We start from the raw sequence: 24,758 nt of genomic DNA on the forward strand, positions 1-24,758 counted from the left end.
TTCCTCTTTGTAGTTGAGGTAATATTTAGCAACTTAAACATACAAACAACGAAACAACGAAAAAGAGGGGGGGAGCTTATCTAACTGCTTCACAGCATCTTTTTACAAAGTCTTTTGGTAATCTTCTTCAAAGAAAGTGATGGTAGCATAAGGAAAAAAGGCATGGCGAAACAGATACAAAGGCAAAGCTGAAGCACAACAGAACCACCACACACACACAGAGCACAAGCAAACTCATTTTACTCACTCTCCAGTCCCAGAAGCTTCAAGAGTTCAGTGACCAGTCTTTCCTGACTGGGTCTGTCAGTGAGATGGGCACAATCCAGGCAGACAGGCAAAGTGCAGGCTGGTTGCCAGACAGCCAAAGAAGAGAAAGGAGATGAAGTCAGAGAAGACGAGGAAAGGAGAGCAAGAGAAACTTAATAGCAGGAGTGGGTTACTTACAGATATTAAAGCCAAGCGGTCAAAAGATGAAAACCTGCACCAACACATGCTCTACAATGTGTTAGCTCTCCCTTTCCCCCTACCCTACTGGCCATCTGAAAGCAACAACCATGATGAGCCGTAGTGTGCAGTGGCGTAGCGTGGGGGGTGCAGGGGGGGCCGGGCGCACCGGGCGCAACATCTGGGGGTTAGGGTTAGGGGGCGCAAATCCACGGGTTAGGGGGCGCAAATTACTTGCCTTGCCCCGGGTGCTGACAACCCACGCTACGCCACTGGTAGTGTGCACTGTGATGCCATAAATTGGGGAGAGTTGGCACAATTATTTCAATTTATACAATGTCAATGCACCCAGCTATGTCCCTGTTCCCCATTTCTAATTTTTAATTGCCCCTTGAGTCATATCAGGTCATTTGCAAGAAAAAACGGCATGTCCTGAACTCCTGCAATAGTGCAGTCAATTCGTTTATAAACAAGGTTTGCAAGGGTGGAAGAGCAGCAGCTTGAGGACAGGATAGTAAAAGCTATGACTGGGCCAAAATATATAATAGTATAGTTAATATTATGCAGGAATACCCTATGGCAGCAGTTTGCACGGCTGCTGGTTAGTTATGGAGGCTGCTGCAGCTGAGACCACATGAGGCACCAGTTCATAACAATCTTTTAAAGTGAAAATAAGAGATCAGGAAACATGTGAATCATTGCTAAGACTACACACAGTGTATATACAATAAACAGACTGCAGTAAAATTTGAGGGAAATTATTCATTTTCGGTCTAAATCTTGCCCCACACTGCCATCTGGTGGATTAACCACACTGTTAAAATTGATAAGCATGCCTTTGGTTACTTCAAAAGAACTGAATAAATGTGGCAATATAGGCCTCTATAACCTAATAGTTGAAATTATTAAATAAAGTCAAAGCATTAGTTTTCCCTTCAAAATGTTTCCCGTTAAATATTAATTACATTCCAAGCATTATTACATGTTGTTTTTCACATCTTCATATTGCTTTTGGTGTTTAGGCAAGTGTTCTGCCTAAAATTCCACTTCCCTGAATTATTTTTAGAGGTTTCGTTTTTTATTCTTTCATTCGCAATGCAGAACCACAACCTCTGACAGCGGGGTTTGTGCTCATTTGTGGGTTTCCTTATATTTTGGTGTTAAGAATAGTCTTAGTCTCATACCACAAGTATGCTTTTAATGTATGTGGGAGAGGGGTTGCCAGTAAGTTATTATGCCACTGATGGTATTCAGTGCTTGTATAATGCATTTATGACATCGCAAAATACGTAAGGGCAGAGTTTGCATGTATCACTAGGCAAAACTGTGACTAAGAGAGCATGTGGGTATCCACAGCAAAAACTGTGTCTACTCTGCTCCTCCTCTGGTCTTGCTGCTACTGCACTGCCCAGAACTAAGCATTGTTTGGCTTAGTGTTACATCAAAAACTGGACTCATGGTTTGTCTTGCTCCAGATGAATTGCAAGTTGTAGCCAAAGTTCATTTAATGCTTGCTACTCATGGTCTGGCTATGGAACACACCACATAGCAGCAGAGTGGAAAACCTGGGCGTTGATTTTTTGCTATGAGCACTTGCATTTTTGCTTTTTTGTGTTGGTTGTCAGAAACACATTACACAGCACAGTGTACCATCAAGCATTTTCTTCCCTTGCCATTCTCATCGCTAGAAAAATCCCACATCATCTCCATCTTGCAAGAATGTGAAAGTAGCTCACATCATCAGGCAGTCTCAGCGGCATCATCTCAATATAAGCAATATGTATTTTGAAAAAAGGAGGGCATACCAATAAACAACCTTTTTATCTACAAATGTAAACACAATCAATTTAAAGCCAGCCCTGACTCACTACCGCTACAAAAACTGAGATTATTGAAGAGGCCAGAGACCATCTTGGCTGACTCTTGCTGCAGACCCAGGGTCATCCACATTCCTGCTGTTGGAGGATTGGCAGCAACAGCAGCAGGTACGTTCTATGTTTAAGATAATATTTTGTTCTTTTGCTAATTATGCTGTTTTAAATGTATATATTTGACTTTCTTTAGTAATGTTTTCTAAACCGACTCTGGGGTTGCGGCGCTCATCTTCCGGGTCATGTGGCCAGCATGACTAAGCCGCTTCTGGTGAGCCAGAGCAGCACACGGAAACGCTGTTTACCTTCCCGCCAGAGCGGTACCTATTTATCTACTTGCACTTTGACGTGCTTTCGAACTGCTAGGTTGGCAGGAGCAGGGACCGAGCAACAGGAGCTCACCCCGTCACGGGGATTCGGACCTTCTGATCAGCAAGTCCAAGGCTCTGTGGTTTAACCCACAAGTTTTCTGTTAATTATGTTGCTTTGAAATTATACTTTGTAGTTGACTTTATTCTATAATAGTTTATTCTGAATTGTTTTATTTGATGTTTTAACAGAGGTTGTAAACCACTGAGATTTTTTTCTTAAAAATATAAAGTGGTGTAGAAATGAAAGGAAAAATAATAATAATGAATCCAAGGGATTTAGGGCTTATATTTTTTAAACAGATGTCCTTGATACATGGCAATTTCTTCTGAACTGTGGGGGATTTTCAAAAGCAGCAATCTATGGTTGAAATATATATATTAATCCCATTGGGCATGCATAAAGCAGCTACATGAATCTTAGTAAAGTACTGGAGGTTTACACATTATTTACGTTGGTTCTAACCAACACATATTTGTTGAAATGAGAATGTCTTAAATCATTTTTAAAGTACTATTTGGATTCATCTAAAATAGCAGGTAGAAGAACAGAAAATATAGAGTGTGAGGCAAATACTCTGGCTCTGGTTGCCACTGCTGAGAAACAAAATGAAAATCAAATGCCACTCACTTTTTTAATGCATATAGAAAGTATTTGACTGAACATTACCTTTCTAATAATGGTTCAAGCCATTCTTCATGGCATTCACAGTGGCAATCAAGAAAGGTTAGAACATCCCCTTTTGCTATAGATGCTCCCAGCAGTCTTGCTCGAACCAATCCTTCTCTCTTGTTTGCCCGGATAAGCCGTACCTTGCGCAAGTTAGCCACATAGTTTTCCAAAGCCTCCTTTAAGTGCTCTGTAGAAAAGAGATGAATGAACTGCTGTCGTACAAAGCAACTGCTAGCAAAACGGCTTTTCATCAAAACATATCCAGCAATTCAGTGTTTAAATCCATTTTCAGTTCACCAAAAAGTGAGCTATGGTGAAGGTGTGTTCCAGATTTGCGATGCCACAACCAAAAATACCTACCTTGCATGTTCATTTGCCCCACCTCTGAAAGCAGAGCAGTGCAGCGCCGAAGATGCTGACCTGAACATATTCCAACTTAATGTTAATCAGGGTTTCTGAACGGCCTGTACTCATTAAAACCTGTCTGGTTTTTAAGATCATCATTGGAAGTCTGACTCTGGGTGTTCCCACCTTCCAAGATTATGTGTGTGGTCATCCAAGATTGGGTTTTCTTGATGTACCTTAGTTAATCAACCCACTCTCCTTATCTGCTCATCTGGCATTAAATTTGAGGACTTTGAAGTCCTCTTTTCACTGAGACGGCCCACCCATGAGGCAATGTGAGGCAACAGTAGATCTGGCCTCCAAGGAATGCATCGCCCACTACTGCTGCCAAAGCGGCAGCGATGGCCCCAGTGTGCTCCATAGAGACTGCCACCTCCTTTGCGCCCCCACCAATGCCACATCTACAGCCAGCTCTTGGTGGAAATGAGGCGCTGTCAGTCTCCTCCCAACCTTGTTCTCAATGTAGATCTTTGTTCCCTATGTAGATTTTCCTTCCTCCCCTTGTTCCCAATTTAGATCTTCATTCACCCCTTCTTCCCTGGCTGGGGGAGGTGGCGTCATTTTGTAGTTCGCCTCAGGTGTCAAAATGTATTGCGCAGGCCCTGCCTTTTCATGGTAATTTACAGGTTTAAAGCTCTGTATTGGTCTCAAAAGGTTCTTCAATATTCTATTACCTTTGAAGACTGCTATTACATTTACTATTTTATTGTTTCAATTACAGTGGTACCTTGGGTTAAGAACTTAATTCGTTCTGGAGGCCTGTTCTTAACCTAAAACTGTTCTTAACCTGAAGCACCACTTTAGCTAATGGGGCCTCCTCCTGCTGCTGCTGCACTTCCACTGCACGATTTCTGTTCTCATCCTGAAGCAAAGTTCTTAACCCAAGGTAATATTTCTGGGTTAGTGGCGTCTGTAACCTGAAGCGTATGCAACCTGAAGCGTATGTAACCCGAGGTACCACTGTATTTTATTGTTATAGATTTAAAATACGTTGTAATCCACACTGGGGGATTAAAATGGAAAGACAAGATAAAATAGTTTACTACATATACAAAACAGTTCCGTTGTTTTTCAGATATGGTCCTCAAAATGGTTCTGAACTATTGTGTGCCTCCCTTTCAGTGTCTCTGTTATCACCCATATGCTTACATCTCTGTGATCTCCTCATACAGGACATGGAAGATAACATTAAGTTATTAATCTTGTTAAGGAATGACTGTATCTGTGTAAACTACCTAGGGACTTTAAATTCTCTTTATTGAGGTTTTCTCCCATTCTCCTTTAATTTGTCTGTTTTATAAATAAGGTTTGTATTCTGGTGAAGCACTGATAAGGGTGAAGGCAGGGTAAAAATATTTTTAAATACAGTATAATAAATCAGTATTTGAGAAAGGTACTACTCAAACTACATATTAGGGATGGCATTCAACAAAGTTTGACTCAGAGGAGATACAGTGAAATTAATGAACATGACTAAGTTAAGCCAGTTAATTTCAGTGAGTCTACTTTAAGTAAACCTTAGTTGAATATCACCCTAGGAGTTAGATTATACATATATTTTGAGAACATTACTATTCTGAGAGTGGAATAAATATCAGACTAACAAAAGATTCAGGTGTGCACAATCACTATTACCCTGTTTTGGTCACAGAAGAGTACAATCCAAATATTCTAGGCTAAAAATAAAATTAGAAAACATTAACTGATTAGGTTTCCACACATCAAAATACATATTGAATAGAGTTGTAAGGAGTGATGTTTTTTCTTCAAATGAAATGTGGGCTAAAATTTATACAGCAGAAATATCCCATTCTGCAGAGACCCCTATTCAAAATCTGACATCCCTTTTGCTTTGTTCCACTATTAGATTTATTAAATAGTATGCAGAAGAGCCAAGCAAATGTCTTAAAATTCAGTGTTACCATTCCCATTTTATTTGGTACGATCATTTTAGTTATTCTAGTTATAATTTTACATCTGTAAGTCTTAGTTTTATATAACAGTAGGTAGACCCCCATCAGCTGTAAATTTTACAGTAGCATTTTGTGCATTGATTCATTAATCTCATTCATCCTTATTACTGCAAAACTGAGATTGCTGGGTCTTTGGTTACTTGATTTCAGCAGACAGGATAGACTTTGCCTGATATCACATAACTACAGTGGTGCCTTGCAAGACGAAATTAATCCGTTCCGCGAGTCTCTTCATCTAGCGGTTTTTTCGTCTTGCGAAGCAACCCTATTAGCGGCTTAGCGGATTAGCGCTATTAGCGGTTTAGCGGCTATTAAAGGCTTAGCGGCTTGGCAGCTAAAAGGCTATTAGCGGCTTAGAAAAAGGGGGGGAAAGCGGGGGGAAATCACAAGACTCGCAAGATTTTTTCGTTTTGCGAAGCAAGCCCATAGGGAAATTCGTCTTGCGAAGCGCATCGAAAAACGGAAAACCCTTTCGTCTAGCGGGTTTTTCGTCTTGTGAGGCATTCGTCTTGCGGGGCACCACTGTACCCAGTAGCCATCTGGACAGGGTACCTGGATATATTTACAGTGGTACCTCGGGTTACATACGCTTCAGGTTACATACACTTCAGGTTACACACTCCACTAACCCAAAAATAGTGCTTCAGGTTAAGAACTGTGCTTCAGGATGAGAACAGAAATCGTGCTCCGGCAGCACGGCAGCAGCAGGAGGCCCCATTAGCTAAAGTGGTGCTTCAGGTTAAGAACAGTTTCAGGTTAAGAGCAGACCTCCGGAATGAATTAAGTACTTAACCTGAGGTACCACTGCACTTGCATACCAAGGAGCTCAGAGCAGCATTTTAGCCTCAAACCCACTCTGTTGAGTAAGCTGGGATGAGAGGTAAGTAATTTAGCCAAGCATCACACAAGCCATTTGTAAAATGAGTACAGCTGCTGCTTGAACCAGCAGGACTGAACTGCAGCTTGCCTACCTATGTGCATCAGGGCCTGCCTGCTAGGTTCCCCTCGGCCTAGCTTTTTATTCTTGGGGATCCCAACCTGTGCAATATTCCGTCGCTTGGTAAACCATTCCCAAAGATTATTAGTCAAGTCTCCTCATCCTGTGGTGGCTCACATGTCCGCCAAGATTTTAAGAGAGGTGGGAAACAAACAACATTGTGCTATACCAACGAGATAATCACACTACGATTACAGAGAAGTAATTTTCAGGAGTATAGACCAAACATTAGAACACAGGCCACACGCAACGCATCTCTATGCAAGCCAGTTTCAGTCTATGTTGTTCCTTGAAAATACTTCCTGCTAAGTTGCACTCTTACACTAATTATATCCTAAAAGGGCTACGCTTGCCTCCAAGTGTAGTAGCTACTAAATGCCCTATTCATTTCACAGAAAATCCTGTGCCAGCAGGGGGGTTTGTGGAGACACAGCTTACCTTTATCACTGTAATCATCTACAAGGATGACTTCTTCCAGAAGGATGTCAGGAGAAGTCTCAAGAACACTATGAACTGTTCTGAGAAGCGTTGACCAAGCCTCATTATAAAAAGCTATTATAACAGAAGTCTTTGGAAGGTTATAATAATCATACTTCTTTTCTCTGCATCTGTAAGAAAAGCATACATTTTAATTGAAAAATCAGATACATAATTAAGCAATACTCTGCCCAACAATTTATGCAGAAGTGAGGTGAATACACAAATACGTATCGTAATTGTGTAGAGTAGGACCTGCAGCAAGGAAGTAATTTCTCCTAGATTTTCATCTTGCAGTTTCAAAGAGCGTATCAACTCCATTAGGAATAACATCCAGTTTGTGATACGCTACGTACTACATTAAATATATTAAGGAATTCAATGCTACTTCCAAGCACACATCAGAATGTATATCCAAGTGTCAATACCACCTATTCATGATGTATTATTTGCAAATACCATCCCACTCCCAATTCTGCTGCTACTAATTGCATGTAAATATCTCTTCTAAAACATCAATTAGAGTTGGATCAATGAGAGCTTATTTTTAATATCTGCAGAGTTTAACCATATAGGTTTATTATTATTAAATGTTAAGCATATTTTCACAGAATGCAGTAACTGTTCAGATTCACACGTGTTTTTCATTTGAGCTTCATTCTCCTTTATTCAAGCAGTTCAAATATCAGCTTTGAAAATCTGTGATATTCAATTAACTATACCAATGAATAGATTAAAACCTTACAACGAATTACTGAGGCAATTGTCACCCACTCTTCTATCTCCCTCGTTTACCAAACTGGGAGAATGCCAGGCACAGGGACTTACCTACAGAGCCAAAGGCAATTAAAGTAGAAGTCATTATGTTGCCACCATGTCAAGATCTTGACCTGAAGTATCCAACATGGTGACCTACAAACGTTGTTGGACTCCAACTTCCATCAACCCCAGACAGCATGCCAATGGGACGGAATGATAGGTGTTGTAGTCCAGCAACATCGGGAGGCCATTCAGTTGGCTACCCAGATCTACTGCCTGTCTTCATTCTGCTATGAAGAAACTACCTGATTGAGGTTCTGTAGGACATTAGACATGAATGCTTCAGAAGACTTCCCTTCCTTGCCCCCACCAAGGTTAATCACAGCCAGCTCATATAAAATTCACTTGCTCAGTTTTCTGGTTTCTAGGAAATATATTTCATCAGATCATTCACTTACACCTCTCTCCTACCCAAAGGTGTTCCCATTTTGCTCACTAATGCTCCTGCTGCTCCCTTCAAGGGCCAAATCAAATGACTGTTTTTGCGGTGAAAATTTCATCATGCTGATAACTTTCTCAAGTTCCCTAACACAATAAAATTGCATGATACTCAAACCAATTTCTGAGAAGTTATTAGTAGCTAATAGTCAGGTGTATAACCAGAAACTGAGCTTCACTTGTGTGGTGGAAATATATACACCATTCAGTTACGCTACACTCACAGACATTGCAACGTCAGCAATTTACAATCTCTCTAGTCCAGGAAGTAAAGTGTAGTATTTTTTACTTCTTCTTATGAGCAATCTTGTTAGAATCTTTTGTAAATAAAAGACTTCAGTTTCCTCCAACAAGCAGAAATGAACATGATAAGGCAGCTATTGGCAATGTCCATGTGTACTGTACAGGGCAGTTTATTGTACAGGTTGGGGTGCCAAGAATGAAAGGATTATGAACAGCTAGCATAAAGAAAGAGTGGAACTACATCCGGCTTAAGTCAGTTGAGGGTGCCTCGCTTGGAAAATTCCCAGGAAGAAAATATTGTCAAAGGCTACCACTGTGCCTGATTGAGAACAGGCAGCAATAAAAGAAAGCAACTATCTGTGTGATCTTAAGCATGGGACTGCAGCCACAGTGATAAGTTTGGTTAACTATACATGTAGGACTGGGTTCAAAGAAAGTGCTCAACTGAGTAATGATCATGGCCGAAATATCTTAACATGATATCAAACTTCCAAAAATGGTGGAATATAGCTGTGTGAACTCACATATTTTTGGATAATTATTGGGGAGGCAGCAGGATGATGGTGAGAGATGGGACTCCCTGAGAAAATATGGGAAACAGGTTGGGCTGCAGCAGAACTGGAAGCAGCAATGATTTTGAGAGGCTACAAACATTCTCACCAACTTGCAAACATCTTCATTTGGGACACAATTTTCAAGTGGAGATGCTCTCAAAGAGGTGACCCTTTACATTAAAGCTAACCTGGCACAGGTCCCATTCACTGCTTCTGGCGTGGAGTTTGCTGGTTGCATTAACTTCCAGCCACAGGTACCACATACCATGACATTTGTACATAGGTTGGCATTATGTATTGAATTATCCAATTAATTAAGGATTGGGTTTTCATATGCATTCTAGCTTATGGTTACCAGATTTTTTTCAATGAATCCGGGGACACTTTTTTTGTTGTTGTTGAAGCTGAGTAGCAACAGAGAGTCAGTAGTGGGGATGGTGAGGCAAAAGACCCTGGGCCCAAGCACACATGCATATTGTATAAACAGCGGCGTAGCGTGAGTTGTCAGCACCCGGGGCAACGCAAGTAATTTGCGCCCCCTAACCCGGGGCAAGGCACGTAATTTGCGCCCCCCCTAACCCCTAACCTGCGAGTTGCCGCTGGCGCTGCCGCCCAAACGACGCCGCTTGCCCGGAGGAGGAGGGGGGCAGAGAGGCGAGGAAAATGCAACGGCCCAGCAGCTGCAGCAGCAGCGGCGGAGGCGGGGCTGTGAGGAGGGGCTGCCTGGCGCGTCCTCCGCGGCGAGCGCTGAGAGCCGCTGCCTGCCGGGCACCTTCAGCCCGGACGCGCGCACAGCTCGTCGGTTCCGCGAGACATGCGGCTCTGCTACAGCCTGCGCCCGAGGCTCTTCGGTGACTCCGGAGGCAGCGAGCGCGCCCCCCCAGATGTTGCGCCCGGTGCGGCCTGCCCCCCTGGCACCCCCCACGCTACGCCACTGTGTATAAACGTACAAAGCCCTTCTTTCGCACCCTATGAAACATAAATGCGTAGTTTTTAAAAAACTGGGCAAAAGCGCACGACCCACCCGTGACTCCTGAGCCTTCCCCAATCTCCTCCCTCTTCCCCCTTTGTTTTGACTGATCGGGGCGGCAGCTCCTGAAGCCAGCCAGAGCCGACTGCACTACCAGGCTGGCTCCAGGCTGCTGCTGCCACATTTCCCGGGGTGAGATTTGAAAATCTGGGGACATTCCAGGAATAGAATTTGTCCGGGGACAGATTTGTAAATCTGGGGACTGTCCCTAGGAACATCTGGTAACCCTATTCTAGCTATTTATGCCACAAGTGACTTGTTTTTTTATGTATGGAAACACAGGCTCTGAAAGTATGGGACAAACCCTTCCAGGGAACCTAGGATGAGGCAGTGCACTGTTCCAGGAAGTGAACAGGTGAATGTAGATGGATTAAATACCCACAGACAGAAGTCTTTCAACGAACCAACCTTGTATCTGTTGGGTGACAGCTCCCCCTCTGCACCATGATCCCATTCTGACTTGAACAGGCACTGAAAGAAAGGCCACAGGTTCCCCCCCTCCAAATGTTGTTTCGCTGTTTTCAGAGCAGATCATAATTGCCTGCTCTGTTCCTCTTCTGACATAGTATTTACAGTAACACGCCAATATTTGCACACAACTGTATGGAAAGATTGCCTTGTGTTCACCTGTAAGGCGGGGGACGAGTTGCAGTAGGCAGGCCAAGTTTAAGGAGGGGAGATTTTAAAATGTTGGAGAAAAACACAGGCATGATATACTGTTACAACTGAAGAGTATAGCTGGGCCCCTATGAATCTGCTACCGAAAGCAAACCCTCTCTCCTAGGCACTCATGTACACTATACAGTACAATCTTGTTTTTGCCAACACTTCCCCAGACAGGCAGTAGCTCATATCCACTCTGAATGGGTTTTACTCAGTGCTGCTTCTTTTTTTAATAGAAAAAAAATGTGAAGTTGTTACAGTAAGTTCCACAATTTTAACATTATGGGTAAAATGGGGACTGGGGGGGAGGATTCATAACTTACGTACTTTAAAAATCATTGCAAACTGTTAAAATCGTTAGTTGGATTGTAATAACACTTGTAGTCTAATGGTGATATTTGGATACAGTGGAGATGAAAAAGATTTGGATTACTGTATTATAAAAGATGCAGGAGCAAATGATTAACAAGAGGGACCCAAAAAGGGGAGGAGAGGGAAGTCCAGGAGATCCTTTGGGGTCTTGTTTTTATGGTGCATGTTGGAAATCTGTTTGTTAAATTTTAATATGAAAACCAAATAAATAAATATTTTAATGCTGGTACTGAGTACCCTTGAGTATCCCCAGGAAAAAAGAGCACTGGTTTAGATTTTGTCTGGAACTCACCTCCCATACACACACACACACACACACACACACCCCTGTGCTCTAAGTAAGGTGGCCATTTCAGGTGCCTGAGGAAGCAGACTCTCCAGTGCAAACACGGAATTGTAAAGTTGGGTGGGTCCCCTGAGGGTCATCTAGCCCAACCCCGGGCAACGCAGAAATCTCAGCTAGATCATATATTGACAGACGGCCATCCCGGCTTTCCCCTGCCCCACCTCTGCCTCGACTCCCCTGCTTCCTTCGGGCACTGCCCGTCCCTTCGCCGCCCTCCCTCCGCCTCACTCACTGGGGGTGGCGGCGCTCCGGCAGGCGGCGGTGCAGCGAGATGCGGTCGCTGAGGTAGATGTTGATCTGGTGTCTCCGGATGCTCTCCTCCTGGAGCCGCTGCTCGGCGGCGCTCAGCTCCAGGCGCACGGGCCGGCCCAGCTCGCCCAGCTCCGCTTCCCTGCCCAGCGGAGGCTTGGCGTACACGGGCCTGCGCAGGAGCCGCCGGGCGAGCTCGGCGGGCTGCTGCGAGGGCAGCGCGACTCCGCCGGCCTCGCCCAGCTCCGAGTCCGGCAGGCCGCGTTGCCACAGCAACAGCCAGCCCAGCGCCCCCGTCGCCGCCACCAGCAGGGCCGCCGCCGCCAAAGCCAGAGGCCCTCCCGCTCGGGACACCCGCGACCGCCGGACCCGCCGCATCTCTGCAGCGCCGCCGCCCGAAGCCGGCGCTGGCCTCGCTTGAGGAGCGCGGGGCGGGACCCGAGGAGGAAGGGCCGCCCCGCCGCCGCCGCCGCCGGGCCCGGAGCGAGGAAGCGGCCTTTTTTGCAGGATGAGGCGGCGCTGAGGGAAGGAGCAGCCGAGGTGCCTCAGAGGCCGCGCGGCTCCCGGCCTCGGAAGTTTGACAGCTCGCCACAGAAAAACCAAACACAAAACACGCAACAAGAAAAACGAACCAGACTTCTTCGCCTATTTGTTTATTTAATTTTTATACCGCCCTTCATCTCAGGGCAGTCAGCGACAGAAATAATAATAATACATGAGACATAATAAAAACCCAACCAAAAACTCCGTACCCCACCCCTCCCACAAACACATTTAGAAAACCAGATTGTCAATTGGCCTGGTTGAAGAGAAAGGTTTTTTCGCCAGGTGACTAAAGGCTTGCAACAAAGGCCTCAGGCTAGATTCCCCAGGGAAAGCATTGCACAACCAGGGAGCCACTGCAGAAAAGCTCCTGCTGCCCTTTGCACCTCTGTCAAAGATGAGGGTGGAATGATAGTTGTTGGGGGTAGTGGGGGATGCATGCGGATAGTTTTCAGCACAACCCGGAAAAGAGAAGTGAAACCCCACTATTTTCAACAGGGCCTGTTTCCTGACCAAGTGTGTTTGCAATCCTATGTACCCCTTGTTAAGTTGTGGGTGAACATATCAGACGACACAGCAATTCTTCAAACAGCTGTTTATTCACAGGCCAGAACAGAACTGAACTGAAGGGTTCATCCAGCCTGCTTATATAGAGCTCCACTACAACGCAACAGTAACCATTTTCTGTAACTATCCAATCACTGAACGTCACTTTCAATCCCTTATTTGCATATGTGGACCTGAGTGAAAACTATCTACAGTATCCCCCTGCTGGCCCAGGGTGAGAACTTCAGTACATAACACCCCTAGTTCCAGGGACGGTTTCCAAGGACTCACTTCTGAGTGGAAAGGAGTCTTCCAGATATTTATTTAATGGTGAGGAAAATCCTGGAAGGTTTTGACAAAAAGCTGTTTCCCCAGTTATCCATACCAAGCCCTCCTGTTGCCTTCTCCTGGAGGAGTCCGGAGGGTGGCAACACAAGAACAGGCCTTCTCTGTGGTGGCTCCCTGCTTGGGGGAATGCTCTCCCCAGGGAGACTCACCAGGCACCTTCATTATGTACCTTTCAGCGCCGGGCAAAAAACGCTTCACTTCAACCAGGCGTTGGGGCTGATGGACATTCTGCGGTTTTTAAAATGTGCTTTTAAGGAGTGGGCCAATTCTTGGTTCATTTTCGTTGCATTGTTTATTTTGCATTCTCATATTGTATTTTTTTAATAATAATAATAATTATTATTATTATTATTTATTTATACCCCACACATCTGGCTGAGTTTCCCCAGCCACTCTGGGCAGCTCCCAATCAAGTGTTAAAAACAACACAGCATTACATATTAAAAACTTCCCTAAACAGGGCTGCCTTCAGATGTCTTTTAAAAATAGGATAGCTGCTTCTTTCCTTGACATCTGATGGAAGGGCGTTCCACAGGGCGGACTCCACTACCCCCTGTGGGTTGCTTTTCTTCTGTTGCAGACAGCCCTGGGATCTTTGGATGAAGGGTGGTATACTAAATAAGTAAATAAATAGACAAATAAATAAGGCATTGGCCGTGGGAGGGTGGGCTTGTTGGGTTGTTTTCCTTTTTTTACATACAGTGGTACCTCTGGTTAAGAACTTACAGTGGTACCTCGGGTTAAGTACTTAATTCGTTTCGGAGGTCCGTACTTAACCTGAAACTTTTCTTAACCTGAAGCACCACTTTAGCTAATGGGGCCTCCTGCTGCTGCTGCGCCGCCGGAGCCCAATTTCTGTTCTTATCCTGAAGCACTATTTCTGGCTTAGCGGAGTGTGTAACCCTGAAGCGTATGTAACCCAAGGTACCACTGTAATTCGTTCCGGAGGTCTGTTCTAAACCTGAAACTGTTCTTAACCTGAAGCACCACTTTAGCTAATGGGGCCTCCTGCTGCCCCTGCATGATTTCTGTTCTCACCCTAAAGCAAAGTTCTTAACCTGAGGTACTATTTCTTGGTTAACGGACTCTGTAACCTGAAGCGTATGTAAGCCGAGGTACCACTGTACTTTGCATTCTCCTTTCATATTTCTTTCTGTTGCGGGCCACCCTGGGATCTCAGGATGAAGGGAGTTTACAAATGTAATAATCAATCAATCAATCAATCTGGTGTTGGCTGTGAGAAGGGGGGTGTTTATTGGTTTGCTTTTTTATTATTCTGCATTTTGTGTTCTCGTTTGTTTGTTTTCTGCAGCGGACCGTCCTGAGATCTCCGGATGAAGGGCGGTATACAAAGTTTAATAAATATATTTAAGCAGCAGCAGCATAGCGCTGGCTGTACGAGGGTTCTATTATCCCTCTCGGGGATGGAAGGCGCTCGGGCGCTATGCCAAACTTAACAAGCCAAATTAATGAATAACTAAAACCGGCGTCGGCGTCGGGCTGTGCGAGGCTCCTTTCACCCCGTGGCGAAGCGAAGCCCCAGTCCTCGCCCGGAGGCCTCAGCCCAGCGCCGCCGCCGCCGCCCTGCCTGCCTCGCCTGCCGTCCCTCCCTCTTTCCCTTCCCGGCCGGACTGTGCGGAGAAGACGGCCTGCCTCGCTCCTCCGCCTCCTCTGACGAGCGGAGCCGGGGAGCCAAGAGAGGAGGACGGGCGGCGGAGCGCGAGGGCCGCGGATGGGGGAGTGCGGGGTGGCGGCCGGCGCCCAGCTGCTGCTCCGCGCCTGCGACCAAGGCGACTGCGAGGGCGCCCGGCGGCTGCTGCTGGGCCCGCCGGCGGCCTCCGGGGCCGGCGATGAAGCGGCGGCGGAGCCCGGCAGCTGCGCCGCCGCGCCCGGCGGGTCTGGAGCTGCTGCGTCGGGCCTGCCGCCGGGCTCGGTGCCCGTGGACTGCGCCGACGAGGCCGGCAACACGGGGCTGCAGTTCGCGGCGGCCGGCGGCCACGAGGAGCTGGTGGGCTTCCTGCTGCGGAGGGGAGCCTCGGTCCAGAGCCGCAACCACTGCGGCTGGAGCCCGCTCATGCAGGCGGCCAGGTCAGGGCGAGAGCAAAGCCAGGCCGGGGTCTTGGGCAACGTCGGGATGCGAGGGAAGATGCTGGCCGGGTTTCCCGACCCTTGTGAACATAGGTCCCAACTCCCTGGGTGTCCCGGCACCCACAGAATTCTCCAGTGATGGGGCTGGGCACCCACAGATTTTGGTGCCAGGGCCTTGCACGTTGCATGGCAGGGTCAAACTGGCACTCCTGCTTGGGTGCATCGTGTGGGTTAGAAGGATCATAGAACTGTATGGAAGGGGCACGAGGGTCATCTAGTCCAACCCCCTGTTGTCCGCATCCTTCTGTCTCGAAAGACGGCGGAATGCACCTCCAAAAGTGAAATCAAAACTGCTGTGTTCACAGCACCAAAGTGACCTCCCTGAGGGGCACGCCTAGGCAATGTGTATGGTCTGGGATGGGCCAGACAACAGGACCCTCCTCTTGGCCTCGCTGATGCCAAAGGGATGAAGAAAAGCAGAGCAGTACGTTTGGCACCAGCGTGGTTGCAGGAGTTTGCCAGAAGGAGGTGTACAACTCGCCATCCAACCGTCTTAGGGACTCTGATCTGGATTTGTGTAATGTTTAGCACTTAGCCTTTCCTTTTCCAGAATATGTCCCGCAAGGCAGCGGAGGTTTAGGATCAGAGAATTGGAGAATTGCAGAGTTAGAAGGGACCACAAGGGTCATCTGGTCCAACTCCCTGAAAAAATTGTAAGTGCAGACCATAACGAGAGGTTTGCCTCACTTAAGAGGTCAGAAGGAGATTTGAACTGAGCAATTATCTGCTCAAATCCCATTCTCTGACCATGACACCACACTGTTTCTCTGCATTGTTAAGGCAAGAGTGCCTTAAATCCAAACAATGTCATTTCATCCTACTGGGTAACATAACGTTTTCTCTCTCGTTTTTTCCCCAATCAAAGGTTTGGACATCTGACTGTGGCTCGCATCTTGCTAGAAAACGGCGCTGACCTTAATGCACAGAACAAACTAGGAGCCAGCGTACTTACAATGGCTTCTAGGGGTGGTCATGTCAGTGTGGTGAAGTTGTTGCTGGAATCGGGCGCTTACGTTGATAATTATGACCACTTGAGTACTAGCTGGGATAACAACAAAGAGGAATTGCCAGCCATCACCCCCCTTATGGCAGCTGTCCAGCACGGGCATGAGGCAGTGGTCCATCTTCTGTTGGACTGGGGAGCGGATTGTAATTATACCGTGAAAACTATGGGTTGGACTCCCCTAATGTTGGCGGCTGTTAGTGGAAGAGTGAGCTTGGCTCAGCAGCTTATGAACAAAGGAGCCAATCCTGATCATCTGAACACACTGCATAAAACACCATATGAAATATCTGTTGACTTCAAACATGAAGATATGATGGATTATTTGGCACCTTTAACAACAGTTAGACCTCAAACAGGTATGAGCTGCTTTGCAGTTATGGGTCTCGCCATAGTTATTTTCTTGATTGGGAAACTCCCTGACTACAAAAAAAAGGAAAAACAAGGGTGGTTTTCTTGGCAGAACTGATGGCTGATAGCAAAGAGGGGGGTCTCTTAGGTCTTGTCCTTATGGCCATATTATGCCTACTAATAATGTCAGGAGAGGGGTGTTTAGCTCTCAAGACATTGAAATGCAAGGGGTAAGCAGTCAGTTCAAATAATAAAGTTGTTTATAAAGAGGAATACTAGCGGTCCAGTTTCTCAGGCTCACAAGAAACCTTGGCTTCTCTTTATGGGACCGTCTACTGATCCTGTGTGATACATAATTTGTTATTCCTAATAGAAAACAAACAAGATTCTGGTTGTCAACCTTTTTGTACCAGCTGAATACCTTTGTATTCTTCCTGGACTTTCAGAACTATGTTTCGGTCCTTGGAACAGATTATTGCTGCCAGTTTTTAAATGCTGCTATGCTACTTTTAAGGCAATACATTGACTTGATTGATTCTTAATATTTTAGATGCTTTAATGTTTTAGTTGTTGGAATTTTGTGCAAACTGCCCAGAGGACATTGTTGATTGGATAGCCAGCAAATATTAATTGATTATTTGAATTAATCAATTCATTTGAAGTATGTTTACATGATGTACAATCAACTAGATAGTTATTTTCCTTTTGTAGAAGTGACCACAGTTTTTGTACACAATGTGCTTATTCATGAGGGGGCTTTGTCACTCACTATAATGGAGGGGGCCATTTTATGATCAGTTGAGTCCCCTTCCTTAAAATATATGATGATGCTTCTGGAAAAGGGGAAGCGCCATGTGAGCTTCATAGCTCCCACACTTGCAAGGAATTGCTGGATCAGAGGACTTGGGCACGGAGTTTATTTAAGTCCATAACTGATGAACTTAAATTGTTGCTTTCAGCTTCCAGTCTTTGCTTTTATTTCCCTTTTGTTCTTTTCTGTATTTTAGCAACCTCTCTTTTCAAAATCTTCATACTTTTTTTTTTTTAACCCAACTTTTTTCCATGGCAGAAGAACTTGAGAATTTCTTGAATGAACTTTAACGGAGGGCGTAGTAGTATTATGCCAAGGGAGTAGTTGTCCTGGGACTGCATCTGTAGGAATGTACATAAGCAGTAAACAATATATGATTCGATCCAAACCGTGATGTAAGGAAAGAGCAGAGCTTTGCATGCAAAATGTACCAGGTTAAACCTGTGACATTGCCATGTAAGGCTTGAAAAGACATCTGTCTAAAACCCTGGACAGCAACTGTTAGCCAGTGTGACAACACTGAGCAAGATGTGTGTCATTCACCATAGTGCAGCTTCTTGTGTTTCTGACAGCAGAATCTGGACAACAGACTTAAGGTGGAGAAAAACTGTACCAACCTGATTTATGTAGAACAGCCTTTCCAAAGCTAGCACTCTGTAGATGGTTTAGACTCTAACTCTCATCATCCTTTACAGTTAACCATGCTGGCTGAGGGGCGTGTGTGTGTTGGAGCCTAAAACATCTGGAGGGCAGTATTTTGGGAAAGACCGGTGATGTAAATAATCAAATCTTAGCATACAATAATAAGCACCACCCTCCATCTTTTTCTCCTCCCTCCTTCAGAAGGGTACTGGTAGCCAATATATTTTTAACCTTTTATTTCTTTTTCTCTTTCAGCTAGCTCTTTCATTCTTTCCATCTCTACCATCAGAATTTCTGCCTTCTTCAATACTGGTATTTCCTCTCCTTTTCTCCTGTCTTTTCCCTGATCCAGCAAGTCTGACGTCTCACGGGCTTCATTAGTACAAAAGATGACTCTCAGGAGTATAGGACCCAAGTTCTACGTGGGCTGCAGGCTTGCTATGCTGGTTTCTGGTAAGGCTTGTTACGCCTTGGGAAAAGGCACATCGCTACTAAATTCAGAGTGTCGCTCTGTACCCTGCCATAGAGCATCCACACCCCTGTGAGTCCTTGTTGGCCTAGACCCACAAATTGCTCTGGGACAGGCTGCATATAGGACGCTGCCATACGCAAGGCTGCAGTGGTGGGGGAGCTGAGACTGGAGTCAGCCTTACAGCTCCTCCCAAGCCTTCTGTACTTAGTAGAGTTGGGTCAGGATTATAGGAGAAAGGAGCGGGCTAAAATGGGTGCTCAGGCCTCCTGGATCCTCAACACTTGGATGGAGGTGGCCAGAGTATGCCATTCTGCTGGATCCTCCCTCCCCGCCTGCCTGCCTCACAACATACAGCTTGAGGTTGTTTGTACACTCAGGGTGCACTGAATGATCTGGTGTAGCCTGGCATGGAGTCTAGAATGTACAAACATACCTGTGCTATTTCCCCTGGCATGTGAAGGGCTGAATCATGTCCTAAGGTTCTGTTGTTCAAGGCTACAAATATCTGTCTGGGGAGACAGTGAGGAGTGCGCCTTTGTGGATGGGGTCAAACTGTTGGAAGGTTACAGTGCCTGCTGTGGCTGTAAAGGTCGATGCAGGAGAAACATGTTTTGTTGCAGCTGGGGCAGAGGAAGGCGTCCGGTTGTGCTGCTGCAGATGCGCCATGGCGTTTCTTCCCTCTGTGCTCCTCCCAGCAATCATTCCTCCACCAGTCACTGCTATAGATGCACGACCTGACTGCCTGTCTCCAGGCACTGTGGTTGTCTGCAAGGGATTGATGGCAGGGTTGATGCTGCTACTAGTCACTGAGGCAGGAGTGTGAACATGCTGGGAATGTGGATTTGGGAGAGTGCATCTTTGTTTGAGACTCTGTCCTGCCATGGGATGCCTAAAATCTTGTGGAAGGCATTGAATTTTCACTCCTGGCGGGTGTAAGTTGCCTATGACTTCCTTCCATAAAGCAGCGTGCTCAGCATGCAAATCTGGTAGACCTTCATCTTGGTATTGGACGTTAGCATCCCATTCTCCCATACCCTTTTGGAGAGAGGCAAGCCATTGCTGTAGCTGCAATGCCAATAACATGCAGCTATCAATATTTGATAGCTGCACATTATTAATTTTCTTGTTCTTGTGACTTTTCACCTTATGTTTTGGGAAATGGTACCCCAGTGCTCCTTTGGGTCAAATGAACATCACTACAGCTTTTCACACAGCAAACAATCACAGCCCCAAGAGACCAGGGGCGAGAGGAGGGTAATGGTACCTCAACAAACCTTCTCGCTTCAGAGATGAGCAGCATCACAGGACACAATCCCAAGTATTTCTTCATTAATTTGGGTTGTTGTTTTTTAACCATTTATAAATCAAAACACAAATTTTGAAGTCAAACGATTTACAGTGGTACCTCGGGTTTAGTATTTAATTTGTTCTGGAGGTCCGTACTTAACCTGAAACTGTTCTTAACCTGAAGCACCACTTTAGCTAATGGGGCCTCCTCCTGCTGCCGCGCCGCCGGAGCACGATTTCTGTTCTCATCCTGAAGCAAAGTTCTTAACCCAGTGGCGTAGCGTGGGGGGTGCAGGGGGGGGCTGGCCGCACCGGGCGCAACATCTGGGGGGCGCGCTCGCACTCGCAGCTCTCTGCCCCTACCTGGCTCGCTCACTCTCTCTCACTGCAGTGCTGGCTATGCGAATCCGATCCGAACTGCTGGGTCGCCGCCCACTGTGGAGGGGGGGTGCCAGGCTTGCGGTGCAGGTTAGGGGGCACAAATCCATGGGTTAGGGGGCGGAAATTACTTGCCTTGCCCCGGGTGCTGACAACCCACGCTACGCCACTGTCTTAACCTGAAGCTATTTCTGGGTTAGCAGAGTCTATAATCTGAAGCGTATGTAATCTGAAGCGTATGTAACCCAAGGTACCACTGTCCTTAAAACACATCACGTTATTTGCTGTTGCAGCATCAACTGCAGTTGTTCTATAAACTTTATACTTTTCTCCCCACCCCCAGATAAACAGAAGAGGCAGCCAGATATCTTCCATGCCTTGAAAATGGGTAAGGTCCTTAAAAATATTCTAACACATCTGATGTATTCCTGGGTGTAGTAAATAGAGGCATTCTAGTAGGAAAGAGCCCAAAGGTTTGGCTATTTCAAATGACCGCTCATATTGCTGTAGCTCAGTGGACCTCTTTCAGGTGCACAAAGCAGCTTAGTTCAGTCTCACCCATACAGTTAGAATTAATCCCTTCGGCACTTAAAAAATAAACCTTTTAACTTCCTGAGCTCTTCCTTTGTTAACCATGTTAACCATCTCCACAGGGAATTTTCAGCTGGTTAAAGAGATTACAGACGAAGACCCTGCACAAGCCAATGTAATTAACGATGATGGTGCTTCTCCACTGATGATTGCAGCTGTAACTGGACAGTTGCCTCTTGTACAGCTGCTTGTTTCAAGAAACGTGGATATTGACAAGCAAGATACTATCCATGGCTGGACAGCACTTATGCAGGCCACATATCATGGGTAAATATCCTTCTCCCACCCCACCCCTCCCAGTGTGGAGTATGATAAGTCTTGTTACCATTGCCAAGGAGGTGTATTTGCGTTCTGTTTTTTTGTTTCCTGCCCATGTTTAGGTATAATATTACAGCCCCTGAAAATGACTAGGAGTAGGTGGGCCAAGAACTGGGGGTGTTTTCCTGTCCCACCTACCTATGGCCGTGCATTGGACATAACATTATTACTACATTTGAAAGCATGTAGGCAGGAACTGTAAGGTGATGGCATGGGGAATGAAGGTTAGCCAGCCAGCCATCCCTTCCTCATCCCTTCCACCCAATGGATATATTTTCTTTCTCTGTCTGCCTCCACTGAACAGCCCTTTTAACATTTTGGACTTTTACTAACCCAACCTATCATTCTTATGCAGGGAGCAGAGTGTTAGGGCATCTGCTTGTGGGGTGAATAACAGGGCCTCAAACCAGTTTCTCCCCCCAAAACAAACAATGCTTTTACTTAAAGTTTTAGTAAGATAGCATGTTACTAGTTTTAGACAAAACGGTTTTAGGAAGAGAAAATATTATTACTGTTTAGGTAGTCACACATAAGCGCAAATCAATTTAACCAACAGTTAATTTTAGACACTTTCCCTAGCAAAGCCAACATTTATCAGTTTGCATCATTCCTGACCATTGGTCATGCTACCTGAGCCTGATGGGCATTGGAGTCCAACAATTTTGGGAGGGCTATAGATGTCCCATCTCTGGTTTAGGCCATGTCAAGGTGCATTGCCTAAAACCAAAAATTCATCACTCTGTTCAGTCTTCTTTACTCAATCTGTTCTTTTCTGCTAGCAACCCTAATCTTACTTTTGAGATAAATATTTTTAAAGGAATGGATTGGGGTGAAATCATGGAGGGTCACTAACTTACGCCAATATTAGGAGTTCTTCACTCTCTTCTCTCTTATCCTCGTATAAGCAATCAGGTACATAGTACCAGGGCTGTTACCTCCAGAAGATGGAACTCACAATGATCTGTGGGTGATGCCAGAAAGTTAACAAGAGCTGTTGTCGGAAAACTGCAGGTGTAGATAAGGGTTCTTGTCTCAACCAAACAGTATAGGTACTAGGACAACAAATCTGGTCTCGAGACAGCAATGTTTGGATACTGAGTGTGTTGCAAAAGTACCTAAAATCTTGATGACCACTCTTGAGCTGAATTGCAAACCAATCAGGGCTAGATTAGTTGGTAAGTAGTGGGCCATATAAGGTGGCCTTAGCACAAGAAACAGTTGTTAATAGAACACAGGCAAATGTTTAAGAGAAATTAGAGGGAAGAGGCAGGCAGGCAATTCTCAGATCTTTCTAGTACCCTCTTCTAACCGAGCCTAGTATGTACATGTAACTTACCTTCTTTTTTCTTTGAAGAAATAAAGAAGTTGTTAAGTATTTATTAAATCAAGGAGCTGATGTCAACCTGCGTGCCAAAAATGGATATACAGCCTTTGACCTGATAATGCTGCTGAACGATCCAGGTACTTCTTTTTCTAATGGGGTATCCTTCTTGAAGTCTTGCAGCAAAAACAACAGAGAGTCTTTTGGGTAGAGTACCGTATTTTTCGCTCTATAGGACACACTTTTTCCCCTCCAAAAATGAAGGGGAAATGTGTGTGCGTCCTATGGAGCGAATGCAGGCTCCTTGGCCTTTTCCCTCTCTGCGCAGCGCCTCTCCTGTGAAGGAGAGGCGCTGCGCAGAGAGAGAGAGAGAAGGCGCAGCGCCCCTTGAGCGACTCACCTGTCATGCGAAGCCGGAGGAGGAACGGAAGGGACTCCTTCGGTTCCTCCTCCCGCATCGCAGCGACGCGCCTGTCCTGGAAGCTGAAGGAGGAACAGAAGGGTCTCCTTCTGTTCCTTCTCCAGCTTTGCTGAAGGGCGCTGCGCCTTCTCCCTCTCTGCGCAGCGCCTCTCCTGTGAAGGAGAGGCGCTGCGCAGAGAGAGAGAGAGAAGGCGCAGCGCCCCTTGAGCGACTCACCTGTCATGCGAAGCCGGAGGAGGAACGGAAGGGTCTCCTCCTGTTCCTCCTCCCGCTTCGCAGCGACGCGCGCTGCGCAGAGAGAGAGAGAAGGCGCAGCACCCCTTGAACGACGCGCCTGCCATGCGAAGCCGGAGGAGGAACAGAAGGGTCTCCTTCTGTTCCTTCTCCAGCTTCGCTGAAGGGGCGCTGCGCCCTCTCCCTCTCTGCACAGCGCCTCTCCTGTGAAGGAGAGGCGCTGCGCAGAGAGAGAGAGAAGGCGCAGCGCCCCTTGAACGACGCGCCTGCCATGCGAAGCCGGAGGAGGAACAGAAGGGTCTCCTTCTGTTCCTTCTCCAGCTTCGCTGAAGGGTGCTGTGCCTTCTCCCTCTCTGCGCAGCACCTTTCCTGTGAAGGAGGGGCGCTGCACAGAGAGAGAGAAGGCGCAGTGTCCCTTCAGCGACGCGTCTGTCCTGGCTTCTGCTTTAGCCCTGCGCAGCCTCTTTGGGCAGGGGGAGCCTTCATCCCGCTGCCCTGAAGAGGCTTGGCGGGGTTACCCCAGAAGCCAGAACAGCCACACGGTATCCCAGAAGCCAGATCCCTCTTGCTGTTCTGGCTTCTGGGGTTCAGAATAATTTTTTCTTGTTTTCCGCCTCCCAAAACTAGGTGCGCCCTATGGTCCGGTGCGCCCTATGGTGCGAAAAATACGGTACTTCCCATAAGATAAGAACCTGATTTTTTGCTGATGCACTTGTGGCGTAGATAATTCTTTCCAGGAAACTTGTGTGTGATTTTTTTTTTTTATTCAGATGCAGAACTCGTGCGGTTGCTAGCCTCAGCCTGCATGCAAGTTGATAAAGAAAAGAGCAAGCAGAACAACAAATCAGCTGTGACTTCTTCAAGAAATAAGCAAACTGTAGATATCCCAGTGTTGCCTGATGACAAGGGGGGACTGAGGGTATGCAGATTTTGTTTATTTCAGTAAGGCATTGTTTTCAGCTGGGAGAATCTAGCAGCTGCCTTACTTTTGCCCATTGTGGAAATTTGTTTGATGAGAAATCTGTTGACCTACTCTCTGCTGCACGGTAGCACCACCACTGAGTGTAGCCAAAGATCAGGTCTCACAAAGTGCCAGTTGGGTTCCACCTGCTCCTATAAAGTTGCAACTCTGGTGAAACTCCTCATCCTGAACAATTTGTTAACATGTAGATGAAACCACCCTAGAACTGATGACTATCACAAGTGCTTCCTGAACAATGTTCTGCTGCCATACCATTGTGGTTATTCATTGTTCTTGGCTCCTAGGGAAAGTCTCCTCTTCTTCTTCATGAGCACTAGTCCAAGGAAGGGACTCTGCAACAAACTCTTGCATTAGAGTTACACAGCAGGAAAAAGGGATGTGGATATGTCTAGACCTTTTGGAGTTTTGTTTTGTTTTTAATTTTTAAAAACCAGCACCAA

At 46.0% G+C, this 24,758-nt stretch overlaps 2 protein-coding genes across 2 annotated transcripts in view; one reads left to right on the forward strand and one right to left on the reverse strand.

Annotated features, from left to right (window-relative positions):
- GALNT12 (polypeptide N-acetylgalactosaminyltransferase 12) overlaps positions 1–12,315 on the reverse strand; it is a 33,085-nt gene extending 20,770 nt beyond the window's left edge. The window contains exons 1-3 of the mRNA XM_081206420.1: positions 11,906–12,315; positions 7,170–7,339; positions 3,354–3,543 (exon numbers count right to left, since the gene is read on the reverse strand). Of these exons, the coding sequence (XP_081062546.1) occupies positions 3,354–3,543; positions 7,170–7,339; positions 11,906–12,300 (755 nt within the window). The 5' untranslated portion in view covers positions 12,301–12,315. The remainder of the gene's footprint in view (positions 1–3,353; positions 3,544–7,169; positions 7,340–11,905) is intronic.
- A 2,170-nt stretch (positions 12,316–14,485) lies between these two features.
- Positions 14,486–24,758, forward strand: part of ANKS6 (ankyrin repeat and sterile alpha motif domain containing 6) — a 28,521-nt gene continuing 18,248 nt past the window's right edge. Inside the window, exons 1-6 of the mRNA XM_081206250.1 lie at positions 14,486–15,447; positions 16,373–16,869; positions 20,795–20,839; positions 21,105–21,309; positions 22,715–22,821; positions 24,107–24,255. Coding sequence (XP_081062376.1) covers positions 15,092–15,447; positions 16,373–16,869; positions 20,795–20,839; positions 21,105–21,309; positions 22,715–22,821; positions 24,107–24,255 — 1,359 coding nt within the window. The 5' untranslated portion in view covers positions 14,486–15,091. The remainder of the gene's footprint in view (positions 15,448–16,372; positions 16,870–20,794; positions 20,840–21,104; positions 21,310–22,714; positions 22,822–24,106; positions 24,256–24,758) is intronic.

This window comes from Podarcis bocagei (assembly GCF_964188305.1).
Source record: "Podarcis bocagei genome assembly, chromosome: 8".
NCBI classification, from domain to species: Eukaryota; Metazoa; Chordata; class Lepidosauria; order Squamata; family Lacertidae; genus Podarcis; species Podarcis bocagei.